We start from the raw sequence: 16,496 nt of genomic DNA, 5'->3' as shown, positions 1-16,496 counted from the left end.
TGCTCGTTTAACAAACACCAAACTCGCTTTAACGAAGTTTTATCTAGGTAATTTTTTTCCAAATTTGAAAGCCCCACCGTATCATGCAAGCTGACAGACTTTTGAATACACCAGGAGCTGCTGGTACTAAGGCCTGCCTCAGGAAAAATCCTGAGACACCTGTAGAATAAAGATCAAGATCAAGCCTCTCGTGGACAACACAGGCACTGCCGATACAAAGGCCTGACTCAGAAGAAATTCTGTGTCACCTGTAGCATCAAGATCAAGATCAAGATCACGCACACCACTCACTCCCTAGTCAAACCATAACAGCGTCACCAGCAGATTATCTTCCCTAGTTCAACTTACCACCAAAACGCCCTGCAATGTGGCCTAACGTTCCTAAGAAGACCAGGAAGTGTGTTACTCTCGAAGTGAAGCTGGGTATTATTCACAGACAAGAGAGAGGCCAGAAAACTAATAACATTGCTTGCCACCATCTTGACTCCATCTACTGTCTACTATTTTCAAGTCAGCAGACTCTATTAAGAAGGCTGGTGAGACTGTATCTTTCTTGCAAGCTAGAAGAATCACCTGAACTCGTGACTCTACAATGGATAAAATGGAAACCCTTGTGGAAATGTGGTACATAAGTTTTGTATGCGGTACAATGATGCGCACTTTGTTTACATTCCACAGGTTGCCGGTTAGTGTATTTCCCGTTTCACTCTCCCTCCCTTTATAAAGTTAAGATCATCAACATTATAAAGTTATGTACATACATACATTAGTGTACATTATAATGACTTAAATTAAACTACCTAAATGTTTAACTTCATAATTTTTACTTTCATTAAACCTTTTACTGTACTATGATACACTCTCGCTTTGCTTACTCTCAATGGAAGTTCAAATCAGGGGTTAAACTTGTTATAATCGGTTAAACAACAGTTTCGCTAACGAAGTGTTTTTAGAACGTAACCCCTTCGTTAAGTGGGGGTTGCCTGTATATATATATATATATATATATATATATATATATATATATATATATATATATATATATATCAGACAACACCCGCTTAACGAAGGGGTTACATTCCTAAAAAATCCTTTGTTAAGCAAAATTTCTTTAGGCGGACCAATTATAACAAGTTTAACCCCTGACTTGAGCTTCCATTGAGAGTAAACAAAGCGAGAGTGCATCATAGTACGTACAGTAAAAGGTTTAATTAAAGTAAAAATTATGAAGTTAAACATTTAAGCAGTTTAATTTAAGACTAAATCATTATAATGTACACTAATATATGTATATAAGTAACTTTATAATGTTGATGATCTTAAATTTATGAAGGGAGGGAGAGTGGAGCAGGAAATACGCTAGCTGGCAACCTATGGAATGTAAACAAAGGGCGCATCATTGTACCGCATACAAAACTTATATACCACATTTCCACAAAGCTTTCCATTTCATTCATTGCAGAGTCATGAGTTCAGGTAGTTCTTTTAGCATGCAAGGAAGATATAATCTCACCAGCCTTCTTAACCCTTATGTTTCGGTGATTAAACTATTTTCCAATATCCCATGACGGGTAAAAATGGTAAACTTAGAAATTGTCAGAAGACTGTTTGAATACCAATAATTATTTTCTCTTTGTTATTCTGAATACAATGATGTAGTTTCTAGCTCGATGTGACCTCTGAAAGTTTAGTTATTGCCTTATCAAGGATTCCTCCTCTGCCCGCTGTGTGATCCGTCAAGCAGAAACAGCTCGGTGAGCGATGACACCGCGCAAACACACACACACACTCTCTCTCTCTCTCATTTTGGAAGAGAAATTGTACACTTCCAATGAGAGAGAGAGAGAGAGAGAGAGAGAGAGAGAGAGAGAGAGAGAGAGAGAGAGAGAGAGAGAGAGAGAGTATTCTTTCACCCCTTTTCATATCAAGTTTCAAGCAAATAACATGAAGGTATCATCTCTCTCTCTCTCTCTCACACACCCACACACACGCCCCCCTTGATCGTCTTCCCAAAACACGAGAGGCACGCCTGCGTCTCCATGAGCCACTCTGGGTTCTCAATACGATGTTTGGAGTCTGTTCTCCATCACCACTATCTCTGTCTTCTCTCTGTTCTGAGAAAACAGGTGGATCCTCTGAATCATTTTCCGAGTCTTCACTACTGCTGTCTTTGCTTTCTTCAGTTTCTTCCTCATAATCACTGTCACTGTAGTCAGGCTCAGAAGCACTGCTAAATAAAAATTATCTGTCTTGTTCCATCAGGGTGCTTTCGACACGGCGGGTCGCTGGGATTGCCAAGTGTCGCCCTCAGAATGGGAGAATAGCTTCATTACCCCTAAATATACAGAGCTAGTGGCAATACTACAGGTGGAAAAAGAAGCCAGATACTTCCACTCGCCATCTGACTCAAGAAACCGCGCGTGGAGCTCAAACATGAGGCGCGAAAATTCTTGATTACGGACGCACTGATGCAATCGTTCATATACGATCGCCGGAACATAATGGTTAATAAAGTCTACTGACTTGAAAATGGTAGACAGTAGATAGAGTCAAGCCATGGTGAGAAGTAATGCTATTAGTTTTCTGGCCTCTCTCGTGTCTGTGAATAATATCCAGCTTCACTTCGAGAGTAAGAGACTTCCTGGTCTTCTTAGCAACGCTGGGCGACATTGCAGGGCATTTTGGTGGCATGTAGAGTGACGGAAGATGAGCTGCTGCTGACGCTGTTATTGTTTTGAACTAGAGGAGTGAGTGGTGTGCATTTTGTCCATGAGAGGCGCTGGTGTATTCAAAAGCCTGTCAGCTTGCATGATACGGTGGGGCTTTCAAACTTGGAAAAAATTACCTGGATAAAATTTTGTTAAAGCGAGTTAAACGAGCAGATGGTAGTAAAAGGAAACCTTTTTTGTAGCGAAATTAAGCGGAGGTTGCCTGTATATATATATATATATATATATATATATATATATATATATATATATATATATATATATATATATATACACAGGTAACTCTGAATTTATGCATGTTTAATTTATGCGTTTTTGTTAAAAAATATTATAATTAATTTTATTTGCGTGATCGGTTTGCTTATACGTGATTTGGCCCAAACGCATTTTCAAACTGTGCGTGAGAGACCTCCGCAGCTGGCTGATAGGTGGGAGCTCCACTGCTTCTTCCTCTTCTCGTGCCTCATTAGCAGTCTACCAGCACTAACTACAGACAGAATCTCTTCAATCTGCCTATAATTCACCAAGATGGCCCCAAAACGTCCTTCATCTTCTTCTGCATGTGGGTTTATTTTTGATAAGTGGATTTTTGATAAAGTGGAAAAGCTCAGAGAAAGATGGTGACTGACTGTGGTGTGAGTGGTGAAGGCAGTGACACAGTGAGTGTTGTGTTTACGTATTCTTTGTTTTGTTGTTTTCTCTTATTATTTCTTGCTTTTCTCTTTACTTTAAATACACTTCTAGTATTTAGAATGGTAAATAATAAAAACATGTTAATTTAGCCAAATAAATAGAGTACTTTGTATGAATTTTTGGGGACCACATCCCACATCCCCCCTATTATTTATTGTTTCTTATGAGAATTACATGTTTGTTTTACGCAAATTATGATATACGTGATGTCTCTTGGAACACATCTATAGCATAAATCGAGTTACCTGTATATATATTTTTTTTTCAGGCCTAGCAGTGAAAAGTAGTTCAGTTGTTTGTTTACATTCCTCTGGGACTGCAACGCTCCAAGGCAGAACTTCCAAGTAGCAACTGGCCAAGGTGAGCTGCTCTGTTATTTATGAGTGGACAAAGCTGTTTGAAGAGTTTCTCTTAGAGAGCAATAAAGGCCCAAATAACAACTTGCGGGAGGTGAAGGGGCCGCCGTGTTTGTTTACAGTTGACAAACACGACAAAGGCGGTAGTGAGCTTGTGTGTAACGACAAGTGTTGACAAAAGTTGACAGTCTTAAGAAAGTTGACAGAAAAGTGGTAGTGTGACGCTGCCTTTACTGTTGTGTGTACATCCCACCACCCCTTGTACTGCTATGTACCATTTTTTGTTCAGAATTATATATTTAATGTGCTTTCATTCATTGTTTTCTTACTCATTTTGGTCATGTACATGTTTTTTCTCAATTTATAAGGGGTTGGGAAAGGAAATTCCGCGTATCTGCCAGGGCCTTGGCTGCTATAATACGGATACATGGGCGATTACTGTACTTGACAAAAACAAATATTATATCATCCCATATGCCAGACAACATCTCTTTTACAATGTGAATATCATTGCATACATACATACATACATACACCAAAGCTGTCTCCCCAAAAACTGGATAGCCAAGACAAAGTACTAAACTAACACATTCACACCTTCTCTTACCCACTCCAAAACCTATTTAAATAAAATAATACATATATATATATATATATATATATATATATATATATATATATATATATATATATATATATATATATATATATATATATATAACATCAGCAACCTTACTTAGTATGCACTAGAGATCCCATGATGCCGACAGCTTTGTAGCAAGAATTAAAATTTGGAACTGAAGACTGTAAGCCAATATGTAAGATGCATACTACCACTTACCTCATTCACTGGGTTTGTAATAGAGTCTTCTTCATTCAAATCACCTTGTTCTGGGATAACCACATTTCCCGTTTTTACTTTCTTAGATGTCTTTGTTTCCTTGGTTTCCAACTGTCTCTTCTTAATGACCTTCTTTGTTTTTTCTTTGCTACTGTCAACAAGCACTTCTGATATTGTCTCAGAATCCTCCATGTCTTGTCCATCTTTGTTGCTATTATCCTCAATGTCTATTTCCTCTTCCTCACTCTTACTATCAGCCTCTCCTTCATCACAGGGAGTGAAAGCAATCTGTGCAAGCTTGGAGGTCAGGTTAAAGTCCTCCCCTTTGTCATGGCACTTTAAGATCCCCAGCACCAATGGTCCCTCCACATGCTTCACCACCATCCAGCACTTCTTGCCCACACTACTCAATAAACTGGGACAAAAACTGTTCATATGCATCACTGTGGGTAGATAGGCCACTGTTCCCTTACATTCACTTTTCATAACCACCATGGTGAAGAATTCTTTTGCCAAAATTACTTCACATTTAACTATCATTCCAATTTTGAGCTTTTCATTTTTATTCACATGTATATTAAGCATTAAACTTGGTTTTAAAGTGAGCTCAAGAGACTTTTCTTCTTGATTAACATAGAGAACACAAGCCTTTACTTTCTGGCCTACCTTTAGAGCAGCCTTGGCAGGCTGGTGATCACCAGTTATTTTGCCTTCAACAGTTTTGTTGTTGATGCTCACATGAACCTTTTGGTCTGTAACCTCAGTCACTAATGCCACCACCTTATCCCCAATTCTAAACTTTGCAAACTTTTCTTGGCTTTCCTGAAATCCTCTTGCAACCATTTCTTCATCTTTTAGATAGCTGTACAACACCTGAAGACTGGACTGTGTTCCATTTGTTAAGTTGTCTTTTAGAGCTGATGTCAACATGGGACGATTTTTTTCATCTCTATCTTTGAAAGAGACATAGAGAGACTGTCCAAGAAGTATTTCATATTCTTTAGTTTCACACAACATGCTAGGAGTGGCTACATTATTCACATGCAAAAGGCTTCTATTTCCTGCCTTTCCTGAGGGAATTACAACAAACATTCCATAGTTCTTAATGTCAGAAACAACTGCTGGGTAGCTCTCCTTTGGTATTAAATCTGTGTTATTCACTGCTTCAGAACTGCCATGATCAATCCAGAAGCTCACAGAGGACTTGAGGGTTAGTGTGATGGAACTAGTTGTTTTACTGAATACCACAGCATTTATTATTTCATGACCTTCCTTAATTAGATCTTTGAGAACGTTACATTTACTTGTATAATCAGAGAGATGGTACACAGGTATAGAAGCCTTAATGTTTTCTGGAAGGATGCTTACTTTGATGACATCTTGCATCACTTCATCCACAACACACTTTACTCTTGATCTCATCTCCACAGCGTCCATCAACTTGCGCACCTTTACTGACTTACCACCATCAACAAGGAGGCTCAAAATTATATTTTTCTTCTCAGGATACACCTTGAGGATCTTGCATTGGACAACTTGACCTTTCTCAAACACAACATTGAGATCCTCTTTTGACTGAAGGCCAAGTTGGGACTTGGGAGCGAATCCCTTCACATCATTGAACATACCAATCAACAAGCCTACAGGCATAATTTTGATGATGTAGCCAACTGTGACCATGTTTTCAGCTTCTTCAGTATATTCAGTCAGGATGGGTTCATTTGCATTCACCAACCTGGGCTTGAGAGTAAGGAGGAGATGGTGCTTCTTCCAGTCTACCTTCAGTATCCTGGCAGTGACATGGTCACCTTTAACATGTTTGAGCTTAGGTTGCTTCACTGGGTCATTGGCAAGGTGCAGAAATGGTACATGACCAGTAATCCTTTTGCTTATAGCCAACTTTGCTCCAACATCATCATATCCAATCACTGTTGCTTGCACAACCTGTCCAGACTTCATTTCTCTGTAGGTCACAAACTGTAAGAAAATATATAATAAAAAATGGTCCTTACTGTAGCATATCTTTTCATAACATGTACTGGTAGAAACTGCTGTGGTCTGCAGCTATGTACATAGGAATAGTGTTATCAAGTTTATCCTGAGGGTGTGATCACCTTAAATTTACATACCTAAACAAAGACAGGTAAAGGTTAAAGGATCCATTGTAATGTTTATCTGCCCTAAACTGATAATACTGCAAATTTGCAACACAATCTATTTGTTCCCCCAAAAAACTCATCAAAATAGATGGCAAAAGTAGAAATCTACATGTATTCTTAAATCCACACATTTTTCACTCAACAATTGTTCAGTCACATTTAAGCATCTAATTCTCTTATTTACCTGTTACCATCCTTCATGATAATCTTTATAGTGTTACAGTAACTCAACATGTGCACGCCAGACAGTACATTACTGGCAGCTGTCACACCTGGATCAAAACTAAGTTCAGACTATTTCCGGCAGATTGAGAATTGAAATTCTTGGCTCATATTCTTCATTGCTTATGATTGACCTAAGCTAACAGAACTTTTGATTGTCAGAAGTTGTAAGTCACATCTCACTACCATCAATGCTAAAATATGCGCTAACAATTTGTCAACTTTAAATTTATGGAATGGATTGAAATATTAGATAGTGTATTTAATCAAACCATTATGGGTGACAGAAGAACACATACTGGTGGCACAAGGCAAGGTTTGTTTATGTTTAGAAAGACTGATTGTACCACTCCCAGCAATGATTCATAATAATACTTAATTGCCTCATGGAAGGACCATTTACTCAGTTACTAATATCTGTTACCATGTAAAAAAAAAAAAAAAAAAAAAAAAAACAGCTGACAATTGTTACGATACATACAGCCATGCTGTTGACACACTTCTGATGCTCATGGGTGGCACTAAGATAAGGTGAAGCCTGTCATAGCATCCTGTGTCATCCTATGGTTGTCCACAGGAGTTTTTGGTTGACCGTAAGATTTTTTTTATGAAATTATCTGGTGTGTCATTTTGTTTGATTATAAACAATGGATTTAGCTCTAACAGTTTGTAGAATATGAGCACTGGATCTTTGGATCATTGAATTGAGATTTGAGAATACTAACCTTTAAGCTTTCATAATGTTTGAATATTCTTTGGATGGCAAGTGTAATTCCATGTTGCCAAACATAATCACTAACATCAAATTCATCTCAGCATGAAGTTTAAAGATAATTAGAATGAAATTCACAAAGGAAATGCATAACTTATACAATGTTATGAAATAAGAGTATCAACTGTATACATAAATTTCAAATACTTACTTGTTGTTCAAGGACAGATTTCTGCAAAGAAACAATAAAGAGTTGGTCCATGTAATTATATTTCATGAGGCGACAAGTGATCTTCTTGCCTACTGGATAGTCTCGAATTATGTGATGCAGGACCTTACTCTTGTCACTCAAATGGTTGCCAGAACAAAATCCTCGAGAATTTGAACTCAGCTTCACGTATATTCCACTGGATGATGTCCTGTAGATTTCTTTTTCTCGAAGGATGTCTCCAGTTTTAGGTTCCTCTTCAGGATCAGTAGCAGATCTGAAACACAAGTTTATCATACACAACTTGCTTAATAATGCAATATGAATCAAGCTCTGTAACTGATACTGTTATAGAATGTTACACTTCTACATTATTCATTGCATGACTCAGTACACTGCTTGCCATAAAGCAACATTGTGTTTTCAACCAAAAACCATTAAAAAATCCTCATTATCATCATTTTCTATACTAAAGCAGGTTAAGAAGTTTCCTAGACACAAAATATCTCAAATCAAATACTGAAAACAGTTTTCATGACAGTTCAAACAATTTTCATATTACATGAACTCCAAAACCCTAAACTAGGGCCAGGGTTTGGAATCGTACAATTGAAAAATCTTCTCAACACAAGTACAGTGGTAGCTCGAGATACGAAAGCTTCTGTATACGAAAATTTCATTTTACAAAATGAGGTGCGAAGATTTTTTCGCTTCATATTACGAAAAATTACTCAGCATACGAAAGATACGAAACAAAAATTGAAATTCCCACGTGCAGAAAATTTTAAAATTCGCGCCACACAAGTTGCCTTGCACAGTTTAATGACATTTGCCTGAGTATTTCAGAAACACATTGAAAAATAGGTAGAAACAAAGTTCCTTGGATCGTTATTTTTGAAAGGTTTCTTGGTCAAGACGGCCCCTGACCACGACGGCCCCTCACGATGGCAATCCCCGACGGCCTCATATGTTTACCCTAACGGCCCCATGTTTACCATGACAACCCCACACCAAATTTTGGGTTATTGTCCTCTTATTTCTTTCATTATGTTAACACGTTAACTGCGGATGGCAACTCAGCTTTCCTGAGATAGTGTTTTGTAGTATGGAGCATTAAAAACCATAACATATTGGTACACCGGTGTACCCTGCGCATATAGTGCATATACATATACAGGTTGTAACATGGCTTTCTGTAAATATTGAAAGAGATGAGAGAACATGCATTTCTAAGCAAAAAATATTATATACACATATGCATTTTAAGGTTTTGCTTACCCGCAAGATGATTTAAAAATTTCTGAGAGGCGCGCTATAGTCCATTGTTTTTTCTTATGAGGTGATGATGACTTGCTGGCTTGCTGCAGCAGACAGAGGTGCCACTTGGCTAAATATTGAATGTTTTAATGTTATGTTTTGCAATCTGTGGAATGTTTCAGTATCTTACATTTTAAGACAGATTGTATTAACAAGTATGCAATTTACTGATAAACATTACACGATAACATTATTGCAGTCATTAAAAGTAAGTACTCACGTACGTACTACGTGGTACAGTACCTATCACTGGATGAGGAAGGAGGGGGAAGGATTGGGGAGTGGTGAGCGACTGATTTGTTAATACAATCTGTCTTAGTATAAGAAGTTGTATTAACAAGTATAATTTCAAACCATCTTACGGGTAAAAAAAAAAAAAAAAAAAAGACGAGGTCGTCGTGGTAAACGCGGGGCTGTCATGGTCAGGGGCCGTCTTGACCACGACCCTTTTGAAAGAGGCCATTAGTGAGTCAAGGTGAAGGTCAAAGTGATCCAAAAAAACAGAAGGAAAGAAGAATCTGATGAAAATTAGAAACAGAAAAGAAATACTAATTTTAAGGGTCTCGTAAAGTTATGCGTTAATTGATGGGAAAAAAAAAAAAAAAAAAAAAAAAGTATTTCATAAAGATAAGTGTTAATGTTTCCTGCCATTTTCTATATTTTCTGCCATTTGCCCTCCTCTTCTGCTGCCACTTTCGCTTTCAGACATTGCCTCACTCGAAAGGTAAGGTTCCACATTTTCGTATTATCACTTTTCATTTATTATTGCCTTATGTTCTATTATCTACTTCATTTACAGGTATTAACAGTTAGGTTAGGTACAGGCAACCCCCACTTAACGAAGGGGTTACGTTCCTAAAAAACACTTCGTTAAGTGAAACTTCGTTAAGCGAACCGATTATGAGTTTAACCCCTGACTTGAACTTCCATTGAGAGCAAACAAAGCAAGAGTGCATCATAGTACAATGAAAGGTTTAGTGAAAGTAAAAAGTATGAAGTTAAACATTTAGGCAGTTTAATTTAAGTCATTATAATGTACACTAATGTATGTAGGTACATAACTTTATAATGTTGATGATCTTAAATTTATGAAGGGAGGGAATGTGAAACGGGAAAGACACTAATCGGCAACCTGTGGAATGTAAACAAAGGGCGTATCATTGTATCACATACAAAACTTAAGTACCACATTTCCCACAAGGCTTTCCATTTTATCCATTGTAGAGTCACGAGTTCAGGTGGTTCTTTTAGCTTGCAAGGAAGATACGGTCTCACCAGCCTTCTTAATAGAGCCTGCTGACTTGAAAATAGTAGAGACAGTAAATGGAGGCAAGATGGTGGCGAGCATTGCTATAGTTTTCTCGCCTCTCGTGTCTGTGAATAATATCCAGCTTCACTTCGAGAGTAAGAGACTTCCTGGTCTTCTTAGGAATGCTAGGCCACATTGCAGGGTGTTTTGGTGGTAAGTTGAGTGAGGGAAGACGAGCTGTTGCTGTTGCTGGTGCACGTGTTGTCCACGAGAGGCTTGATCTTGATCTTGATTCTACAGGCATCCCAGGATTTCTCCTGAGGCAGGCCTTAGTATTGACAGCTCCTGGTGTATTAAAAAACCTGCCGGCTTGCGTGATATGGCGGGGCTTTCAAACTTGGAAAAACTTACCTGGATAAAACTTCGTTAAAGCGAGTTTGGTGTTCATTAAACGAGCAGATGGTAGTAAAATGAAACCTTCGTTGTAGCGAAATTTCGTTGTGTGAACCTTCGTTAAGCGGGGGTTGCCTGTATATTGAATGATTCAAATGTATTTGGCTTTTATTTCATTCTGGTTTTACCCTTATTATAAAATTTAATGTGATGTTTTCGTAGGGCTTGGAACGTATTAGGCGATTTACATGTAAAATGTGACTCATTATACGAAAAAATCATGATACGAAAGCCACTCCGGAACTAATTAATTTTGTATCTAGAGGTACCACTGTACTACTTGAATGACTTCAATGGTGCTTCTATAACCATATTTCGTATAGTCTTTGAGAAAATTATTATGGACTGCCTAAGTATCTCTTAAAAGACTTACAGCTTGTCATGAACAGAGCTGCCAGACTAATTACAGGTGTCTCTCCTTGTGAGAGGATAACACCTGTATTGGCTGCCAATTAAAACACGAATTGAGTACAAGATTAGTGTTATGACTCATCAGGCATTACAGTCTGGAAAACCTGAGTACATGAGGAACTTACTGGAAACATTCCACCATGACACTACGATGGAGCTGAGACACGATGCAGACCCATACAGACTACATGAGCCAAGATATAACCTTGACATGGGATGTCGAGCATTTGCAAGATGTGCACCAAGGATTTACAATAAACTGCCGAGTGATATCAAAGGTTGTGCCAGGATCAATATCTTCTAAAAGAAATTGAAGACACATTTGTTCAAGGAAGTTTATGATTTTAACGGCATGGAAATCAAAGACAATTATAGATGCTAGTTGCTTTTGAGGGAGGCTTTGCTGAGCGCTGCCTCGCAGTGGAGCGGAGCCTTAAACAAATACCCCAAGTAACAAGTAACAAATAAATAAGTAAGTAAGTAAGTAAAATGTGGACTGTATTCCTGACTACTTATAAATTTTTACGAAACATAACATATATAAAGTTTTAAACTTAAAATTTCATGTTCAATAACTGCTTGTTCTATGTCAGTGGTTTTTAACCCCTGGGTTGAGATTCAAGGTTGGGTTGCTGAACTATTTCAATGGTTCATTGAAGATAAGTGCACAGTTTTTCCTTACTACATCTATTCAAAATATCATCAAAGTACTAATCCTGTGTTTAGAATACTAAGTCATTAACATCTAAGGCTAAGCAAATCATAAATCTAAACAATTTAATTGAAATTAAAAAAAGCAACCTTTAAAATCTAATTTTAATTTCAATAGATGTGTTTATGAAGATAAACAAGTGGCCATGGTATCTTGGGTTCTATATGGACTCAATAAATGATTAATAAGAGTCATATATGAGTTTTGCTCAAAAAATAAATAAAAAAAAAAAAATAATAATAATAACAATAATAATAGTAATAGTAATAAAATAATAATGACAATAGTAATAATAATAATAATAATAATAATAATAATAATAATAATAATAATAATAATCATAATCATAATAATAATAATAATAATAATAATAACAATGAAAAAAAAAAAAATCAAATATGAAAATAACAAAGTTAACTCTCGATTTACGTGTTTTTGTTATAATGCGACCAAAAAAATGTTATAATTAATTTAATTTGCGCAATTGGTTTGCTTATATGCGATTTGGCCCAACCACATTTTTCAAATTGAGTGCCAGACTCGGTTTGAAAATGCCACTGTGAGTGGTGAAGGCAGTGACGCATTGAATGTTGTGTTTACATATTCTTTGTTTTGTTGTTTTCTCTTATTATTTTTAGCTTTCTCTTATAATTTCTTGCTTTTCCCTTTACTTTAAATACACTTCTAGTATTTAGAATGGTAAATAATAAAAACATGTTAATTTAGCCAAATGGAAAAGCTCAGAGGGAGATAGTGACTGACTGTGGTGTGAGTGGTGAAGGCAGTGACGCAGTGAGTGTTGTGTTTACGTATTCTTTGTTTTGTTGTTTTCTCTTATTATTTTTTGCTTTCTCTTATTATTTCTTGCTTTTTCCTTTACTTTAAATACACTTCTAGTATTTAGAATGGTAAATAATAAAAACATATTAATTTAGCCAAATAAATAGAGTATTTTGTATGAATTTTTGGGGACCACATCCCACATCCCCCCTATTATCTATTGTTTCTTATGAGAATTACATGTTTGTTTTACGCAAATTTTTTATATATGCGATGCCTCTTGGAACGCAAGTAAATCGAGAGTTACCTGTACCAGGATGAGAAAAATAAGTCGGGACAAGTAATTTTTAGAAGCTACTTATCATATTTTAATATACTGACAGTTTGTATATCTACTCTCACCTCTTGCTGCAAACACTTTTTTGAAGTGTGAGGTGAACCACCTTTCTGAGGGGAGTAACATACAGCACTCTTGCTACTACAGTGTCTCCAACTCTGTACTGCTTGAGCTTGTCAAAAGGCTTGGCTAGATGCAGAGAGCTCACAATGCCATCAATATCTGCTAACATGAGGATTACAGCATCATTCTGAATCTGAAATGATTAATGCATAAAGTACAAAGGAATGGAATATGGGATGTAATGTAGATATAGACAGAGTGGATTGTAAAGGTACATAGTGATGTAAGTCCCAAAAGAAAAGCTAAAATGATAGGTGAAAGCATAATCAATACATGGAAAGGAAGAAAAGAATGTATCATGAAACTAAGGTTATTCAATCCAATTATGGATAAAAAGATTAAAGATATAGAAGTAAAGATTGAATACATCGAAATGACAGACAATAATTTGAAGACGAAGATCTGTTTTTTATAAATGAAAAAAATCTAACATTATGATTGATACACATCATCTTCAAGATCACTCATTATTTTCACTCACTGACACATGAAACACTCTGCTAAGATAGCATACAGTACCACAACACAGGAGGATGTAGTACAGGGAACCCCTGTTTAACGAAGGGGTTATGTTCCTAAAAAACACTTCATTAAGCGAAACTTCGTTAAGCGAACCAATTATAACAAGTTTAACCCCTGATTTGAACTTCCATTGAGAGTAAGCAAAGCGAGAGTGCATCATAGTACAGTGAAACGTTTAATGAAAGTAAAAATTATGAAGTTAACATTTAGGTAGTTTAATTTAAGTCATTATAATGTATACTAATGTATGTATGTATGTAACTTTATAATGTTGATGCTCTTAACTTTATGAAGGGAGGGAGAGTGAACCGGAAAGACACTAATCGGCAACCTGTGGAATGTAAACAAAGTGCGCATCATGGTACCGCATACAAAACTTATGTACCACATTTCCACAAGGCTTTCCATTTTATCGATTGTAAAGTCACGAGTTCAGGTGGTTCTTTTAGCTTTCAAGGAAGATACGGTCTCACCAGCCTTCTTAATAGTCTGCTGACTTGAAAATAGTAGACAGTAGATGGAGTCAAGATGGTGGCCAGCAATGTTATTAGTTTTCTGGCCTCTCTCGTGTCTGTGAATAATACCCAGCTTCACTTCGAGAGTAAGACACTTCCTGGTCTTCTTAGGAACGTTAGGCCACATTGCAGGGCGTTTTGGTGGTAAGTTGAACTAGGGAAGATAATCTGCTGGTGACGCTGTTATGGTTTGACTAGGGAGTGACTGGTGCGCGTGATCTTGATCTTGATCTTGATGCTACAGGTGACACAGAATTTCTTCGGAGTCAGGTCTTTGTATCGGCAGCGTCTGTGTTGTCCACGAGAGGCTTGATCTTGATCTTTATTCTACAGGTGTCTCAGGATTTCTCCTGAGGCAGGCCTTAGTACCAGCAGCTCCTGATGTATTCAAAAGCCTGTCAGCTTGCATGATACGGTGGGGCTTTCAAATTTTGAAAAAATTACCTGGATAAAACTTCGTTAAAGCGAGTTTGGTGTTCGTTAAACGAGCAGATAGCAGTAAAATGAAACCTTCGTTGTAGCGAAATTTCGTTGTGTGAACCTTCGTTAAACGGGGGTTGCCTGTATATGGACTGAAAATTAACTAATATAGAAGTAAACATATGATGACAGTCATACTTTTGAAATAGTGGTTTTAATAGCAGTCCCAGGAAGAAGTAGAGCCACGTTGCTTGTGTCACTTAGGCTGAGGGTTGCAGATCTCACTGCCTTGGAGTTGGCACTCAGTGTTAGGTATAAGCTATCTTCTTCGTCAGCTCCAACGATGTTGGTTATGATGCATCGCAGCACACTTCCTACCCCAAGAGTACCTGCAAACAGTGATCCAAAAGTTAACAATAAAACTCATTTGAAGTATCATATTACATTTTCAGAGATCTGTGGCGGCAATATTACAACATTTTTGCATGTCTTGAAACAAAGGTACGTACTTATCAACATATATACCACAATGACATCCCTGCAAAAGTGATATAAACAAAAAGAAAAAAAATTGCAAGGGAGAATGATAATGGTAACAGCCACAACACATGTTTACCATATTCAATTAAGACACAAAGGCTGACTTATCAAAAATACTTCATATTTAACCTAGCATATTAATTCCAGTATCTCTCCCTACTGGCTCAATCTCAGACTCTCTTTCCTCTTCAATATTCTGCATTTTTTTTTTTAACTCTCCTTACTTTATCTTGCTTAATCAACACCCTTCCATCCTCTGCTTTCAACTGTTTCTCACATCCAGGTGGTCCTTTCCCAACTTCCTTCATCTCTTTCCTGAGCATTTCCTTGATCTCTTGAAAAATCTTCCTCTACAACCACCTTAACCTCTTCACACCTAAAGTCACGTTACTTTCCCTTTCAACCACACACTTGTGTCATACCACACAATTTTGCACTGTCCAATATGACTCACTCCACCTTAATAAATGAAAAGTACATTTATAGACTAGTGTTATTGTTGATGATTATTTTTCCTGACACAGCCAGCTATGTAAACACCTACAGGACTTTTTTGTGTCTTCTTTCTTCAAGAATGCTCCGTTGATACCAGTGATGCCAGTGTCCATTGCATAGCCTTTATCCTCCACACTAGCTACTGCACAAGGTAAAACTAATCCCGTTGCCAAGCTTGAGGCCGAGATACCAAAGTTCACCTCATTTGGCATCAATGTCAGGCTAACTGAAATATCAACAAGATGAGTCAACATGTTGTTACAGAGTAAGATGCTTAATATTAAAAAAAAAAAAAAAACATATGTATGGTTCCATTTAAAAACATCCTATGGTAACCTAATTATGAATGAGAAAATACAAGGTAAAGTTGTGGGCATACATTATACAAATAGTATAATGTATGCCCACCTTGGTGTTCATCTCTGTCCCATTGGTCTCTGAAGCTGAAGCCAACATTCCTACATCCAGGACACAGATCCACTGTGGTACATTGGTTTCCACAGTTTACCTTTCCCAGGTTTCCCCAAGTACCCATTTACTGACCAACCAAAGGAAAGGAAGAGCAGCTGGGTAAACTATGTATGGACTGCCCCAGCCTGGAATCAAACTAGATCCTGTGGATTCATACCTGGGCACACTAACCACTGCATCATGAGCTTGATGAAATAATTACAACTTAACCAAAATAAGAATATAAAAATA

At 37.2% G+C, this 16,496-nt stretch overlaps 1 protein-coding gene across 2 annotated transcripts in view; it reads right to left on the bottom strand.

Moving 5' to 3' along the window:
• LOC123519978 (protein RRP5 homolog) overlaps positions 1–16,496 on the bottom strand; it is a 30,981-nt gene that overhangs the window by 4,751 nt on the left and 9,734 nt on the right. For both annotated transcript variants that reach the window (XM_045281736.1, XM_045281737.1), the window contains 5 exons: positions 15,844–16,020; positions 14,958–15,148; positions 13,245–13,435; positions 7,924–8,197; positions 4,620–6,596 (listed from right to left, as the gene is read on the bottom strand). In XM_045281736.1, coding sequence (XP_045137671.1) covers positions 4,620–6,596; positions 7,924–8,197; positions 13,245–13,435; positions 14,958–15,148; positions 15,844–16,020 — 2,810 coding nt within the window. The remainder of the gene's footprint in view (positions 1–4,619; positions 6,597–7,923; positions 8,198–13,244; positions 13,436–14,957; positions 15,149–15,843; positions 16,021–16,496) is intronic.

The sequence above is a fragment of the Portunus trituberculatus genome, chromosome 46 (assembly GCF_017591435.1).
Source record: "Portunus trituberculatus isolate SZX2019 chromosome 46, ASM1759143v1, whole genome shotgun sequence".
Classification (NCBI taxonomy): Eukaryota; Metazoa; Arthropoda; class Malacostraca; order Decapoda; family Portunidae; genus Portunus; species Portunus trituberculatus.
Note: the sequence above shows the minus strand (reverse complement) of the source record. Positions and strands in the feature narration are given on the sequence as shown.